This window comes from Engraulis encrasicolus, chromosome 20 (genome assembly GCF_034702125.1).
Source record: "Engraulis encrasicolus isolate BLACKSEA-1 chromosome 20, IST_EnEncr_1.0, whole genome shotgun sequence".
In the NCBI taxonomy this organism is placed as follows: domain Eukaryota; kingdom Metazoa; phylum Chordata; class Actinopteri; order Clupeiformes; family Engraulidae; genus Engraulis; species Engraulis encrasicolus.
This window is the reverse complement of record NC_085876.1, coordinates 8,218,039-8,236,204: the sequence shown is the minus strand read 5'-3', so window position 1 is coordinate 8,236,204 and position 18,166 is coordinate 8,218,039. Positions and strand designations below refer to the sequence as shown.

Sequence of the window (18,166 nt, the reverse complement as noted above, 5' to 3'; positions counted from 1 at the left end):
CTAGTGTGACTGGCCACGGACAAATGTTTGTCTGAAACGCCGGCAGGCCGTTTTGACATGGCGTGCTGACTGAGATCAAAAAAGCCTTTTGTAAAAAATTATGGAGGCGATGGCCTGAAACACTATAGGGAATGGGTAGTGTGCATGAATTTGTACATAAGAATTAACCTCTGCAATAATTGAATTACCATATTCTTTTTCTTTCCCCCAAGACCCTTAACGCCCTCTATGTAAAACAATTTCTCCTTCAGTAATCACTGAGATACAAGCGGAGTCAAAAGGTCCCCTCTTCCCACACACACACACACACACACACACACACACACATACACACACACACACACACACACACACACACACACACACACACACACACACACACACACACACACACACACACACACACACACACACACACACACACACACACACATTTCCTCAAGGAAAACATTTCCTCAAGGCTGATAGGATGGAAGCTTAGGTCCATCTTACTCATTTGAAATGCTATCTTATCGGAAACACAGTGTACACCAGATACTGTATAATATCATGTGTTCCTCTCGTGCTATGCTGTCCTCAACTAGTATTTTACACTATCACAAGGCCTAGAACTGATTTTGTCCGGCCACTGGCAGGCTGCCCAAGTGAAAACATAGACTATTGATATTCAAATCTTAACCTAGTTAAGACAATAGTCTAAAGAAGGCACTCCCACGTAAACAGCATTGTGTGATGACACTAACCATGGTGTCATACTCACATTAAATAACAATCAAGTTGTTGGCCCTGCCGTGGCCCAACGGGAGGGCATTGGGTTACCATGCCGGCGACCCAGGTTCGATTCCGGTTCGGGTCATTTGCCGGTCCTTCCCCATCTCTCTCTCTCTCCACTCATTTCCTGCTTCTCCTCCACTGACCTGACAGAAATGAAGGCAAAAAAAGCCCTTAATAAATATACAAAAAGACAATCAAGCTGTTAGTAATTCATTCTCACTCACATCCTGTTGATATGTACAGTGTTTTACATGGATTATAATGTACATACTGTACTGTACATATTCACAGCATTTGAGGACATGGACATGACCTGCACTCACCAATTCACTGATTTACATGTAGATCAGGGATGCTGACAGCTGTTACCGGGCCCAAGACAAAGTCACCTGAAAGGGCCCTCTATACAAACAAAATATAAAAAAATCAAACAGGAAATGTTTTCAGTGCTTCAGGGTTTTCACCTTTTTCCTTGGTGCTTATCAGTGGGGCTCTCAAACTTGCTCAGGATAGAAGAGATCCAAGTCAGTCAAGGTTAGAATTTGTATACTTGTAGCCAAATAAAAAAATATAAAACTGTAACATTGAGTGCCTCGGATTTCTTCTACCCTCAACATACAAAATATTGATGACCAAATTCTGCTGTTGATGTGTGCATTATCTTACGTGGGTTGGGTTATATTGTACACAGGCCTACATTTTCATAGCACTTGAGAACATGGACATGCACAGCACTCACCAATTCACTGATGAAGATGTGAGTCAGAAAATCATTTGCCCCAAACTCGAAAACATGCTCTGATGGTCAGGAGGAGCACAATGCACTATACAGGTAGTTACAAACACTTGAACTGAAAGTGGTGTGCTATTTAGATTAAAAAGTCTAAATTCTACTTCTACCACCATCCATGTGAACGCTTTGGTCTTTATAAATGGCATAGCCTTAATTAATAAGACGTAATTGAATCACTAGCAGTGCCTTATCAGATTGATCCTTAACTACTGTCATTACAATTAAGTTGAATTGAGCCATTCCAAAGGAACCACCCCATTCAAGTGGATATCCTGAAGGCGTGGCAAGAAGAGAATTCCAATACGGAGGGCTTGCGGTAAAACGAGATAAGTCAGACAATTATTTTGTCAAGTGTTTTTTGGAGTTTCCCCCAAAGCCAGCCACTAAGTCGGAGTCTGTCGGGCGAGAGCAACCTCTCCTTCTCTAAGTTGATTTACAGCTGATGGTGGAGCAATTGATCAAGATGCTAAGGCGGCTTTTGTACAGCCTGAGAGATGGAGAGAAAAGACAGAGAGAGAGAGAGAGAGAGAGAGAGAGAGAGAGAGAGAGAAAGAGAGACAGAGAAAGAGAGACAGAGACAGAGAGTATAGCCTTTAGACACAGGGAGGTGCCAAATTAAGTTTGGGATTCATTTTCTTCCCCGCATTAGTATGAGTGTGACACACAATGATGGGAAGTGAAGAGGAGAGGAGAGGAGAGGAGAGAAGAGAAGAGAAGAGAAGAGAAGAGAAGAGAAGAGAAGAGAAGAGAAGAGAAGAGAAGAGAAGAGAAGAGAAGAGAAGAGAAGAGAAGAGAAGAGGAGAGGAGGGTTTGGCTCTGCAAGACAGCACATGCTTGTATTCTGCAAAGGGCCAGGCCTTCTATTCATTCGTTCAGCTGTGACAGTAGCAGGGCTCTCCTCTCCTCTCCTCTCCTCTGTGTGCTGCTCTGCCCCACTGGGCCTGTTTGAGGAGGGCCACACCTTAACGACCAGCCACACAATGGAGGACACAGCAGACGGGGAGCTGCTGCCGTGTCCATACGTGTTACCTGTCGAGCAGAGCTACACAGTAAAAAGTTACGGTGTTAATTCAACACTTAGAGAGTACTCTGGGACCAAATAAACTCTAGAAAATGTTAAATCAAATTGTTGAATTAACACTGCAAAATGTACTATGTACCAATGCATCACAATGCATTACAACAGGGGTTAAGGTTAAGGTTTTGCGTTTAGGCTGTGTTAAAAGCTTGATGGTAGCTCATCTCCACAAAGCAGTCCATATCGACAGAACACCCGGTCACCAACAACTTTTTTTTTGTTTGCTTGCTTGTCATGATGAATGAGGAGTCCACACAAGGGGAAACATTTCACCATTTTAAAGTTCTTCACTTGCTTTTCAGAAGTGTAGGTTATTGTAATATGCTTCTATCTGGAAACTACTTATCACTAATCCACAGGATTATTCCTGGAAAAGGTGGGGCACTTGAATTTGAAAAAGTGTGACGTTTGTGACTCATGTTTGTGACCTTTTGTGACTTCTGCCTGTTTTTCTTGTGGATTCAACTATTATTGCATTTTAAAAAAGACATGTGTACTTAGTGTGTGGCATTAATTTGCGGTTCAACTTCCAGATCACTCCACTAACTGTACAGGTGTAGAGTTCAGACCTTAGCCTGTTTGTTTGAGGACACACCTTAACATCTCCACAATAGAGTGGCATATGGAGAGCGGTGCTACCAAGAACTGCTACCAGGAAATCTTTTTCCCACAACAGCAATATCTTCAATCCCTGGATTGTATCCTTCCTATCATTTTCCTGACTTCATGAATTACAGAGTGGAGTACAATAGAATAGAACAAAACAAAACCAAATAGAATAGAACACAATAGAACAGAATAGTAAAGTATAGGATATAACAGGACAGCACGGCACTTCTTCTTTTGTTTTGAGTAATCTTTGTATATGTACAATTTTAAACCAAGTACCCTTGGTACCCTGACATCTGTTTATGCATTCTAGTGTCAATAAGTCCTATGGTCTGGGATTTTCAACCACTCCTTCCAGATAACTGACAGAGGTTAACCATGATTTAGAAGGTAGACTTCAGGCCTACACAATCTCTTCTCCTTCAATGATGGGAACTGGAATTTCAGACAGACAACATCACTGATGGGTAACAGGCAGGTTTGATTAATAGCTCATCTGTAGTAAGCCCTCTTTCCACCTCTACCAGAGCTGAGTCATGTGTTATGTTACATGTGTGAAAGTAGAAGCTTGACAAAGACCACCAGGCCAAAACTTGGCGGAGGGTGGAGCTAATGGTTCACTGTATGGGGGGGCGACAACCTGCAGTGGACCCATATGTCGGTATTTAATATCTAACATCAGGACTCTAAATAATTTAACAATGTACATTTGGACACCCCCCCACCCCAAAACACACACACACATACCCCACCTCCTGCAGCCTTAGCCCCAGGAAGACAGACCCCTGCCCCCCCCTCTCTTTCCGTTTTTTTTAAGGCAGAAGAAGAAGAAGAAGAGACAAGTAAGACAAATAATGTAGAATTTGTTGCTATAGTCTTTTGATGTGTCAACTCACGCTAAACAAGTACATGGCAGAAAGTCTGCTCTTTGAAGGAGCAGTTGCCCAGCCCTGTCTTTGAGTCAAGGTCTTTTTAAAAAAAAAAAAAAAATCTTATCTTTGTATTCAGAGGTCTCAATGGCCAATCGGTTGACACAAGCATATCATTTACTGTGCACCAAAGTATGGCTCTGTTATGTCCTGTTCCTGTCAATCAGTCACATTTTGTTTTTGAGTCACTGTTGAATATGGAAATTGTTTTCATTTGAATGCATTTCACTCTGGTATCACACACAAAAATGCAAATGTGTGTAAATTTGTCCATTTTCCCACATTGATTTCATATTTATCTGAATGGGTTTCATGTGCGGACATAAACATTAGCACAACCAGAACAAATGAAATGTGTGTTTACACGCGAGACTCCCCTTGCATAGCAACACCTACTGCATGGTGAATGCACCATAATTACCATTCTCTTTTCCCCGCAGGGGGCGAATCAGACAAGTTCTTTGCCCTCCTAATCCATAACCTGTGTCGAATCTGCAGTCTGGCTCCAAATTAGACACGAGGAGAGATATCTGATTGGGAACAACTGCTCTGGAACTGCACTCACTTGACTGTCAAGACTCAAGCGTAACTGTAATTTTACTGGAATCCTATTCTTTGTTATTACTACACACACCCAGTTGAAGATTAGAACTTCTTTGTGTTTGTGTGTGAGTGTATGCAGCTTGAACTTCAGAGAAACTCATTTTTTTTGCCATTTGTATTAGAGCTCAGTGCCTCATACACAGGACTCCTCCTGAAGTCACTGGTTGATTCATAGTGCCATCTAGTGGCGGATTTGAGTTAGTATTGAAAATTTGTCTTGAGGATTGTGCGGTACTCCATGTACCCTTAATCTGGGGCGAAGATATAGACCCCATCGGCACCTCTGGGTCCGCCCATGAAACTACTTGTTTCCCCTCCATATGGTCCACTCTATGTAGGGGCTAATCAATATGTCTAATGACCTGCAGGGATTGGCACCACACGACCAGTGGGTGTAGCATTCAGAGGGGAAAACGTGCAGTTTCATGGGCGGGCGATCAGGGCATGTGCCCCAGGGCCCTCCCTTGTTCGTGGCAGGGGCTCTATATGGACCTTGGTGGGGGGCAGTGCCTTGCCCTGGGGCCCAGTGTGCAATATATCCGCCACTGCCAATTATACCGATGGTCATTGCATGCAGTGAGGTAAAAAAGGTCAGTGATGCTGATGAAACATGCCTCATTATTTCAGCCTCAGTCACTCTCACATAACAGCCAGGATTGGAACGGTCTAAAACGAACATACAGGCTCACAGATGATATTTTTAACCAACACCCTGTGCTTGCCTAAAAATGTCTTTGGCCCACACATTGACCTGCAGTTAGAGGTGAAACAGCCAGAATTGTATTGTATGGTGACAAGGCTGAAGGCACAAGATTGGTGATTTACAATTACCGGTACACTTTTTTTTTGCTCTTACATCGCCGTCAGTATGCTTACGTACATCAAGATGAACTGTTTCAGCTGTGAGCCAGAGATACTTTTTGGGGGGGCAGACAACACCTTTGAAAAGGCAGTGTTACCCAAGTTCACAAAACCAAATATTTTCAAAAGCTAAAAATGTGGTTGATCCTGTGTTTGGAAATGGGATCAAAACTCTCCAAATCTGGCGTGCAGACTCCTAAAGAGGATAGATAAACAGGGAGAGCCATAACCCCTCTTCAAAGTCAGCTAGAAACCTCTTTGTTAGTCACGGCACACTCGAGTGTAAATGAAGCGTTCCTCTGAAATTTTCCCTTCTGACTGAGAGAAGCCTGCCGTCGTTTGGTGTCTAACTGCCCTTAGAGAAAATGGACCCATTTTTCATCGCGTAACAAGTGCTATCTGGCACAGTGGCTGGCTGTCAGATGGCAACACAGAACGTCACTGTACACTCGAAATGGGCTCATGGACCTGCAACGGGGTGTGTGTTTGTGCGTGCACACCAGTGTGTAGGGAGGCAATGAGCGTGTTTTTTTCCCAACGACCCCATTTCACACAGAAAAATAATTGACTTGTCAAATGACACCAAAGAGCTTACAGAGAAATGGGCCTTGGAAATGTGCAAGAGTGCGTATGTGTGTGCGGTTGTGTCCGTGTACAGTATGTGTCTGTTTGTACGTATAAGTCAGTGCCTTTGTAACAACCCTCGTTTTACAATTTTACAGGCATGCACACGTGCGCACACCTCCCATCTCTCGCACGCGTACGCCCACACACACACACGCACGCGCATACGCGCCCACACACAAACACGCACGCGCATACACACACACGCACACGCGCGCACACACGCGCACACACACACACACACACATACACAAATTGACGAGACAGAAGACAGCTGGCGTAGAATTTTTGAGTTTTTTTCTTTTTTTGTCTCAAAATAAAGGTCACACAGCGTTATCGAGACCGTCTACAACAGGAGATACAAAACAGCCAGGCAATCTTTTATGTACGCTGCTGCTGCTGCTGCCACCGCGGGCGGAGGCAAGGCCATGACTACACACACTCTCTATACACAGACGCAGCAGGGGTGTGTGTGACCCAGGAAATTTACACAATGCTGTTTGCTTTTGTTTTTGTTTTTGTTTAAATGTACACTGCAGCAAAAAGGAGTAAATAACAAATCGAAAAAACAAAACAAAAAAATAAAGGGGAAAAAAAAAGGAAGAAATTAACAGATTTATACAGTCACTTACATTAGAGCACATAATGGCAAAAAAAAAAGAAAAAGGAAAAAAATAAATCTGTACACACACTCGCGTTTGAAGCATTTACCTAAACCTCTCTACCCAAACACAAACCCGCCACACGCTTGTGGGAGAGAGGGATCTTTTTTTAAAAAGGAGGTTAAAAAGAGAGAGAATGATAGAGGTATAGAGAGAGGGAGAGAGCAAAGCATTGTGGGATAGGCCGGCGGAAGTTGGTGAGGAGGTGAAGCGGATGTTAAAACTAAACAAAAAAACAAAAACAAAAAAATCCAAGAAAAGGAAATTGAGTTTATGTTACTTTGAAAACAAAAACAAAACAAAAAAAAAATCTGATATTACAATTTACAATATACAGCAAATGCAGTGATTTACAGAGCGCTGGACATCACACGCTCACAGCGGTAATCAATCGCTTTTTTTTTAGCATCTGTTTTTTTTTCCTCGAAAAAGGATTCCACATTTACACAAGGTTTACAAATATACAATTATACAGCAGTCAGAGTCAGCACTACTGGAATACAGTATAGATACAGGTCAACATCAAAAACCAGAGAAAAAACTACAAACTTTTTATGTATATATTTATAAGTATATGCAAAGGTCTACAGCGAAGAATACACTACATACATTGAAAGAAGCAAGACCTGAATGTGCATGTGTCTGTGTAAGTATGTTTGTGTGAGAGAGAAAGAGATAGATAGAGAGAGAGAGAGAGAGAGAGAGAGAGAGAGAGAGAGAGAGAGAGAGAGAGAGAGAGAGAGAGAGAGAGAGAGAGAGAGAGAGAGAGAGAGAGAAAAAACAGAATACAATACATACATTTAGAGAAAAAAGATTTTGACTATATTTTCTCCCATGCTCAAAAATAAAGTTACCCCTGTTAGCCATTAAGGGATGATGAAATTGTTGTTAGCTACAGGGAGTTGTTGGCTGCAATATCATGGTTTAGTTGTGTGCCAAAAGATTTTATGTGCATGTGAATCATTAAAAAAAATAGTCGTGAAATGAAACACTTTTAAATTTCAGTGAGAGGGTAGAGATTGAAGGGGAGAGAGAGAGATAGAGTGTGAGAAAAATCAAAACAAAACGAAACAATTAATTGAACGAAATCCATGATGTCACAATTGAAGGTGTGGCTTCCTAGCCGTGTGGGTATGGTGCCCTCTGTACCATAGGTAAATCATGTCTACGGATCTGGACTCAGAGGGCAGGAAGAAAGAGGAGGAGGAGGAGGTGGAGGTGGTGGAGGTGGAGGTGGGGGGATTCGAGGGGCCGTATTGGTTGATGGGGGGGCGTGGGGGGGAGTGGGGCTTACATGATTCCGTTGGGCGGGGCGCAGAGCGGGCCCAGGTCCACGCCACTCTTCATGTAGTACTTCTCCAGCTTGGCCAGGATGTGCTTGCCATACGTGTACTTCCTCAGGGTCGCGATGTGCGGACGAATCTGGAGAGGGCGCACACGCGAGCACACGCACAAACACACGCAAACAAATGCGCGCACACACACACGCAAACACACAAATGTGCGCACACACACACACACAGGACACGTAATTAGGACAGAGAAAGTTACATCACCTTGTCATTATGTGACAATGCCACAGTTTGCGGGTGGTGCTAAATCTAAGAGACTGGGTTACCATGGAAACATCATCTCATTGACAACTGAACCTCATTAGCTTCCCATTGTAATACTATATTTCATCAAGCACACATGACAAATGTGGTGAAATCTTCATGGCTCCGTCTGATTTGAGGTCTATTGTAACCCAAAAGAAGGGAACTTGTAGAATACAAACTCATTATGCTCTACACTACATGTAGAGGAGAGTGGTGTGAAGAATCTGTGCAGGGTATATACAGCAATGTTTAAGTCAAATTTACTACCATTTAATACCCTTTTTCACTACCTTTACATTTTTTTACAACCATCACGACATTCCGATTCCAGTATTAACAAGACATCTTTTGTAATTTCTACCTTCTAAACACTACATTACACTTTTGTGTTTCGCAAAAAGACGCCTGAAGGAGAGCAGCGCGATTCCAGAGTGCTGTTCAAAAGTCTGCTTTCTATGGCACGACACTGCTATGAACTAGGTCAGGTGGCTACTGTTGGGCGAATCACTGGTGTATGGAAAAACTGTGATAAAATAAATCTTTCTTTATTCATCGTTTATCCAAATGGTGCAACTCAAAAAAATAATACCTTGTTTTTCAAAAAAATAATACTTTTTGAGCAAATTTACTACTTTTAAGGCCATTCAATTTTGACTTTTTAATTTATCACCTTTTAATACTTTTTAAAACCCTGCATACACCCTGCTGTGTTACCGGCAATTGTGTTTAAGACAGACGAGAATGCAAGTTATGTTCAAAATAATAGCAGTGTCTTTAAAAAGGTGAGTAAATGTCAAAACTGTCAAATAAATTGTTGCTTGATTAAAACCAATGTATTGGGAACATTGCACATTCTATTTCAAACTGGCTCTCACCTTTAGGGTTTTCAGGCTGACCGGAACGGAGCCAGTGCCGGTGCCCACACCACTTAAGTTCGGCACTAAAATGCTTATCTGTGAACCACCCGTGGATCTGAACTTTTTCCGTAACACAAGTATAAACAAGTATTTTGCAGTTCACATTGCACACCAACTTTCCGGTTCGCGAACGCTAATATCTGCGGCGTGAACACGACGGCCGGTTCGCGATTAGGTGTGGGAACGGGCTCTGGTACGGTTCTCAGTCAGCCTGAATGCGCCCCTTGTACGTGACAATCTTCCTCTGCGTGGGCTTGGCCACAACATAAATCCGAATAACTGCAAGTCTCCTTGTAATGGAATATAAAATGTCACGTTACCGTCTCTCTCACCTTGTGCATGACGATCTTCCTCTGCGTGGGCTCGGCCACGTCGATCATCTTCTGCACCACGTAGTTGGCGTACTGGTCCTTCATCATGGTGTAGAGGGCGCTGTGGGGGCCGTCCGCCATGCTGCACACCTCGTCAATCAGCAGCGCACGCTCCGCACGCAGGGAGTGGGTCACACACTTCTCCACCACGTTACTGTAGAGAGAGGGAAGAAGGGGATGGACGAACACACACACACACAGTTATAAACATTACAATACATAGCGAGGGCGTTACACCTTGTCGATCAGCAGAGAGTGCGTCACATACTTTTACACCAAGCTACTGTGGGAGGGATAGAGGGAGACCATAGAGAGAGACACACACGGTTATAAAGGGTTACACAAATATACAAAATACACACTTCACCACGGAAGGAGAAAGGTGGACATGCACAGACACACACACACACTACTGTGTCACATATACAAACTACTGTGTCACATATACACACTACAACAAAACACACTGTACAGTATGGCCTGTGTGTGGACAGAAAGAAATTCAAACTGTTTGTTGGGTTTAAGTATCGCTTCCATTTCTTTTTGTTTCTTTGGTTGTTGGCTGGATATTTGGGGTTTTCAAATGGCAATGTTGCTGTGTAGATATGTGGTATTTGCAGGATGTCTAAAAGTTTAGAGGAGACCTTATTGTGAATGCAATGAAAATCCACCCAATAAAAATGAAAGTTGCCGGAAAAAAAACAACCAACCAACCAACACACAGCCCCAGGACACAATTGAAAACACACAGGCAGACATGCAGTCCTCAGGACACAGGGGCGCAAGAGAAACAGTTAGATGGCCTCAAGAAGCATATCACACAGCCCCAGGATTAAAGCAAAAATAAATAAATGTATAAACACACATATGACACCACCAAGAATTGTATAGTGCTGTGCGAGTGCTTTTTGTGTCTTTTTTGTGAGGGTTTTTTTGTGCCTTTTGTGTACTTAATGTAAATTTGTGTATGTGGATGATTAAATCATACTATATAGGCCACTGTCCTCTACCAAAAAAACACAATGCCTGTAGGACACCAGTGAAACTTCTCAACTAGACGTGCAGCCCCAGGCCAGAACACACTGTAAAAGGGAAACTAAAATCACACACGGCAGTGTGGACAACATGCACGGCAAACGATTACGCAATACAAGACCCTAATGTATGTACATATGGACTGTAAAAGTGTGTCACAGCCCAATTAGGAAAGCTAGTTCAGACATGCTGGGGCTTCTACTGCACACCACCGATTCTGACACTATTTACCATAATTGCATTGTGCAGGGCCCGGTCATCCGTGTGATGCAATTTGCCAGTTTAAACTGTCGTGTGTCGTCTACAGGGTTTGCTGACAGCTTTGGCCGGGCCCAGTGCAAAATCGACTGAAGCCCCCGCCACACAACAACTTACTACATACTATGTAATGGGGGACGCAATTCTGCCCCCCCATCCTTTTACCTGGGGCCCCGGACAGCTGACCCGTTTGCCTCCGCCTGTTAGTGCGACTGGTCATGTGCTGCCACGCTAACGGTGAAATGCGCATCAGCAGATGTCTTTTATGCAAAGCCACTTACAAGCATTCAAATCCAACACCTGCCAACTACGCTCTCTATGGACCCACACTAACCACATGCTATTATGGACAGACATACACCCTAGTACAGTGGTTCACAACCTTTTTTTGAACAAACACCCCCTTGACCTGATAAGCCTCCCAACGCCTCTTTGACCTCGTCATAAGCCTGCCAACGCCCCCCTTGGTATTGAAAAATTAAATAGACTAATGTCCCCCAATGGGAACTAAGCGCTACCCCTACTCAGATGCATCCTTCTCAACGGCCCCCCTAGGGCTGTAGTGCCCCGATTGAGAAACACTACCCTAGTAAGTAAACACAGTCTACAGATGATGGGCTTGCCTTCACCTGCCTTACACGCCCCAGTGAGTAAGACCTCTGTGTGTTTTTGGATGTGTCTGTGTGTGTGTGTGTGTGTGTGTATGTGGTCTCCCTTTATCACTGCATTGGAACGCCACGCCTCAGTGAGTATAGTACATGATGTGTGTGCTGGCCGTAAGTAAATGGTATGCATGTGTGCGGTGTGTGGGTTGAGGGTGTAAGGCTTGGCTGGGTTCATAATGAGTGTGTGTGCGTGTATCTGTGTGTGCGTGCGTGTGTGCGTGTGTACCGTAAGTGCTATGTGCCAGCCAGTTCTCTTATCCTGGAAACTATTGGTTGGTATACATGTGTGCGTGTGTCTGTGTTGTACAGGTTTAACTATTGTTTGGTGTGTGCGTATTTGTACGAGTGTGGGTGTGTATACAAACTTGTGTGTGCGTGTGTTGTGTGCATGCATGCACATGTAATGTGTGCTGGGCGGTGTCTTCACCTGGCGAATTTGTGCTGGCTGAGTCCCAGGACGTTGCCGCGGATCTCGGAGACGATCTTGCTCTTATCCTCAGCTCGGCCGTGCTCCAGAACATGCTGGATCACATAGTTACCGTACTGGTCCTGGAAGACAGAGAGAAAGAGAAGGAATTTTAAGGGGATTTTTATTAACATTTTTCAGACAAGACACTGGGAGATGACCGGAAACGAAATGGGAGAGAGAGACGGGGAAGGATCGGACACGTTTGTCCCATAAGGATTTGTCACAAGATAAAGGAGGCGTTACGATGTCCATTTTCAGTCTAAACTCAATTTTGATCAACTATGTAGTTACTGCCCTTTACCCATGTGTATCCGATGTAGCACTGTATGGCAGACTAGATTATGGAGGTATCGGGTGTAGCACTGTAGCGAAATTAAAAATGAAGCAAAATTAAGCTAGGTGTAAACAGCCAGTGGTATACACAGTCTGTGTTGTGTTGTGTGTCTCACTTCCAGTATCAGCTGCTTAATGTGTTTATGGGAATTTTAATGTGTCAGTGTCTATTTAACGTGCGTGTGCGTGTGTGTGTGTGTGTGCGGCACACATACTGTATCTGCTTGCCTGTTCACTGCACCAGATGCTTAACGTGTGTGTATGTGTGTGTTGCCTGCACCAGCTGCTCAGTGCGTGTGCGTGCGTGTGTGTGTGTGTGTGTGTGTGTGTTACCTGCACCAGCTGCTCGGTGTGTGTGTGTAGCTCCTCCAGAATGGGCAGGGTCTGCTCTGGAAGGCAGTGTTCTAGAATCCTCTGGATCACCCTGCAGCCATACGGGTGGGTCGACAACGCAAACACCTGCACACACACACAAACAAACATAATCAAAAATGCATTGAATACCCATATTTTTGAAAGGCCTAGCAGAGTATTATAATACAAAGTGTTAACATACTGTAGCCTCAATAGAAAACACCCGCATGGACCCACACAAAAATACACATTCATAATACACAATTTCCCCTAGTTTAAATGCATTCAGGCAGACACGCAAAAAAAGAGAAACAGCCTGAAACTCTCACACACACAGACACTCTCTCAATTTAAAATGCATCACTGATTATAAATACAAGCTGAAAACATAAGCTCAAAAGGCAACACCTGCACAATGAATACTCATAGAGACTTTAAAATGCACCCACACATACACAGTAGGAAAACAAACACAAACTCACTCGCATTCACGCTCACAATAAGTCATCTTTGCACAGTGCAGACCCAATTCATAGGCATTCACATCCACACATATTCCATGGCAGACAAAAAACGAGTGAGTCAATTGCACAAACACCTGAGGACACCATTCAAATGCATCACACGGCACAGCTAACACAAACACAAATTTAGGCATACAGTACACACCATAACGCAAATACACATATTGCAGTGTACGCACACACAAAAGTAGGTGGATACACACGCAGGCGCGCGCACGCGCACACACACACACACACACACACACACACACACACACACACACACACACACACACACACACACACACACACACACACACACACACACACACACACACACACACACACACACACACACACGCACACACACACACACACAGTGTTGTTCTGTATGCAATTTGTCATCTACAACACATCAAGCCTATTGGGAGTTTATTCTTTGCCCCTGTGCCTCTGGCTCCTCTCTTGAGGGGACCTCCGCACTGAGAGACCCTAACAACCCTTGACACAAATGTTCCATTACGCCAACGTGCTGTATACATACTAAGCAAAACTCACTGTACTGTAGTTTGCCTTGCACACAAAGTACTTTGAGCTAAAATTCCCTGTGTAATAAGTGGTTGTATAAATAAAGCTCATTATTCTTTAGTCACGCGCGTGCCATGCCATTCCTCATCCAGAAACGGCGTGTCCATGGGGAGGTTTTTTTTCCCCTTCTAGAGGCCTGAGAGCCATTGGGGCTTTACCAGGTCCAAGGATGAGTTAGCATCTAGGGCCCTGTTACTCATTGCGCGGCTCGCGAGCCTCAGGCGGCTCGCGACGCCTGACTTGGCGGCTCGCAAGGTTATAGAAAAAAATATTATAGCCCAACACAATCAATAAACCTGCATTTAAAATCTGCCATGCCTACATACATATACAATGCATCACAGTCATCTGCATCACACCAAGTAGGCAAGGCTATGGGCACGTCTACATCAAGACCTCTTTTTTTCCACATGGCTGACCCGGCACCCCATGCACCTCATCTTTGTTTATTTACTGACAAATTTGACTTGGGCGTGCACAGCAAGCCATTTTGAAAATGCATTGGCTGTCATTTTTATGGACGTTAGTTCACATTTTCATTAGTGGCTTAGTTTTGCATTATTTTAAAAATAGACAGCTTTACATTCTAAATGGTTGGGGGTCATCTATCAGCAGAGAACAGAGCGCCGAAACTTATAACCTAATTCGGCAAACATCCTTCACAACAACGCCACGACACTCAATGGCGGATACCAATAAATTATCCCTTACATATCAAATGAGTAATTCCATCATACATTGTGAATGGTGTGTGCACGCGCCTGGTGTAGTTCTAACTCTCTCGCGCAGATTGCTTGGTGACCACCTCCCAAATCGCTGTTCATTTTCAGTTTAACCTGGCGCTGTCAAACGGGCAATGAAGGCAAGCAGAGCGCGAATAAAGCACGTGGAGTCGCGTTGGAATGCTGCAAGTTGGAAACTTAAACTTTCTCTCTATCTCGCTTTCTCTATCTCCGCACGGCATTGATTGACAGCTGATAGAACTCAGTGCCGTTGGCGACATCACAATTTTATAATAAATTAAGAGGACCATCAGGCAACCATCCTTCACAAGCTCAATAACTCTTGAGCCAATCTGGTTATTCCGTCTATCCATCAGCCATCAAACATATGCTGGCTGACAGCGCCAGAGAGAGAGAGAGAACAAAAACTGGACTTGTCCCTCTGTTTTTGTGTTGGTTTTGACTCTGGTTGCATGTATTGGCCATCTGTCAGCGCCAGGTTAAACTGAACTGCCCTATTGCTCTTTGATGTAAAAGTGCCCTTCAGCAGAGGTGTCTTTTAGTGTTTAAAAGTGAGCTAGGAGGCCTAACAGCAATTGCTGACATAGGGTAATTAATTAATAATTCAATAATTTAATAATAGGCCTACTAATAATTTAATAATTAATACTACTACTAATAATAATCATTTGCATAAATAATACTACAACCATGTAGGCCTATAATGAGGCCAACACTATCATGATGTCGTGTCCCCCCCCCCCCCCCCCCCCCCCCCCCCCCCATCAGGAGAAATTGGCGTTTTTGTGATCATCCCACACAGATGATTAGTGACCAATAATTCTGTTGCCTTGGCAACACAGTTGGCCAATAAATCATCGCCCTCTAAGTCAATTCTTACAATTCTTACTAAAATCGTAGAAGTAATTTAAGCTACATTTTCCAAGTGCTAAGATCAAACTCCTCAGCACAGATAATAGATTTGTCATGATACTATGTCATCATAGAGTTGTTATCATGATAATCCTTCACACACATAAATATGGAGGCGCACACACAATCATCACACTCACAAAGAATGGCACACTTGGTGAGAAGATGATGCTCAGCACAGATCATTTATTGCCATGATCAAATTCACACACGAAAATGGAGGCATACTCACACTTGTGTACACACACACACACACAGAGACACACAAGTTTGTGTGTTAGAAGACCCACCTGTCCCTTGAAGGCGTCTATGATAAACTGGAGGTTGTGCGGCTGCACACACTCGATACACTTCTGCACCACGTGGTTCCCGTTCTGGTCCTTCACGCACTTCAACACGTGCCCATCCAGCTCACGCACCATCTCACTCTGAAGAACACACAGATACACACGCGCATTGAACTTTTCAACTCAGACTTTTTATCTTTCAAACCATTAGGTTCAGAAGAACTCAAGGGTGACTTGGCACTTGCCTTATTATCATCATCGACTCTCAAATCCTGTACCGAGATGTTGGTCTGACCAGCAAGGTAACAAATAACCAAGTGGCCTGATTAACCCGCCTCCCTCGGCTTGCTACTGGTCGAAGCTAGAAAAGGCTGTGACGAACTTTAAAATGAAAACCAATCAAGTTTTTTTTTTTTTACATGAGCGACAGTACTAAACATAAAAAGATAAAGGGCACGTGTAGTCACAATGATCGTTTTTTAAACCACCTATGCAACTAGCAGTGAGTTAGCAATGCAACACATATTATGATCAACATAATAGCATCAACATTGCGTCTACTCACAATGTGAGTACTATACAGCATTACTAGGCGCTACGATGACTCCTTGTACTGAGAGGATGAAATCTGGCTCTACTTTATTTTAGAAATGTGTAGGGTGAGTAATTAAGTATTAACAGGTCTGTGTACGATGCAACATGGCCTTATCCTGAGGCGCCACTTTTCAAGTCTTTGACCAGACCTCAATATCTGGCCTCAAACAGTGACGCCAAACTCAAAGGTACCCATTAATGGCAATATATCTTCACTAATGGTTAAAGCTAGGGAAAGCTCTAGGTCTAAGCAGCTGTCTCAAGATGAGACATCAAACACAGCAGCTTGGTCAAATGGCTTGGAAAAAAATTGACGCCAAGTATGTAAGACTGCACTGCACAATGTGCGTAATATAAAAACATTAGTCATGATAACCTGTTGTTCTGAGGAGATGAAATCCAGCTAAGCATTATTTTTTAGAAAATAGCTAGATATGTGATGATTGATGTAGTATGTGAGTAATATAAAGACGCTAGTGAGCGTTGCGTGTTCTTACGATGACCTTCTGACAATGTGAGTAATAAGCATTATTGGGCACTAGGCTGACCTTCTGTAGATGACCTCCAGCTGTGCAGTGTGCTCACATGCGTGTGAACAATGTTATGAGTGTGTACTCATGATGACCTGCTGTTCAGAGGCAATGTTAGGAATATATTACTATATATGTGTGATGTGAGTAACATAAAGTGCTAGTGGGCGTGTGTACTCACGACAACCTGCTGTTCAGCAGATGACCTCCAGTAAGTCTTTATGTCATGTGATGTGAACAGCGTTAAGAGTGTGTACTCACAACGACCTGCTGTTCTAACTGAGGAGATGAAATCCAGTAAGTCTTTATGTCATGTGATGTGAACAGCGTTAAGAGAGTGTGTACTCACGATGACCTGCTGTTCAGGAGATGACCTCCAGCAAGTCTTTATGTCATGTGATGTGAACAGCGTTAGGAGTGTGTACTCACGATGACCTGCTGTTCAGGAGATGACCTCCAGCAAGTCTTTATGTCATGTGATGTGAACAGCGTTAAGAGAGTGTGTACTCACGATGACCTGCTGTTCAGGAGATGACCTCCAGCAAGTCTTTATGTCATGTGATGTGAACAGCGTTAAGAGAGTGTGTACTCACGATGACCTGCTGTTCGGAGGGGATGAACTCCAGGGCCTTCTGGATGACGCGGCAGCCGTACATCTGCAGGGCCAGAGAGAGCACGTGGCCACGGATACGCTCCGCCAACGCCAGCTTCTGCTCCAGACTGCCAAACTACACACACATACAGATGCACACATAAGAAGCATACAGATACACACACAGATACACACACAGATACACACATAAGTACACACACACACAGGAGCATGCGCATGCATGTGCACGTGCGCACACACACGCAGAGAGTATCATGTGTCAAAAAGGGGGAAAAGTCTGATACCCGCATCCACAAAGAGAACAAAATTATTTGTCTAATTGTATTACCAAGCCGCACTTTGCATTTATTTTCATGTACACTTTGTATAATGGTACAACATACTGTAGCCAAACAAATGTGCAAATAACAAAAGGGTTGCATGTTGTTCTCACCCCGTACATAAAATAAACCTAACATAGACC

The 18,166-nt window shown here is 43.6% G+C and overlaps 1 protein-coding gene across 2 annotated transcripts in view; it reads right to left on the bottom strand.

Moving 5' to 3' along the window:
- Nucleotides 1-6,551: 6,551 nt before the first annotated feature.
- pum1 (pumilio RNA-binding family member 1) overlaps nucleotides 6,552-18,166 on the bottom strand; it is a 48,682-nt gene continuing 37,067 nt past the window's right edge. For both annotated transcript variants that reach the window (XM_063185326.1, XM_063185327.1), the window contains exons 17-22: nucleotides 17,684-17,818; nucleotides 15,970-16,107; nucleotides 12,913-13,038; nucleotides 12,205-12,326; nucleotides 9,781-9,973; nucleotides 6,552-8,355 (exon numbers count right to left, since the gene is read on the bottom strand). In XM_063185326.1, the coding sequence (XP_063041396.1) occupies nucleotides 8,224-8,355; nucleotides 9,781-9,973; nucleotides 12,205-12,326; nucleotides 12,913-13,038; nucleotides 15,970-16,107; nucleotides 17,684-17,818 (846 nt within the window). In that variant the 3' untranslated portion in view covers nucleotides 6,552-8,223. The remainder of the gene's footprint in view (nucleotides 8,356-9,780; nucleotides 9,974-12,204; nucleotides 12,327-12,912; nucleotides 13,039-15,969; nucleotides 16,108-17,683; nucleotides 17,819-18,166) is intronic.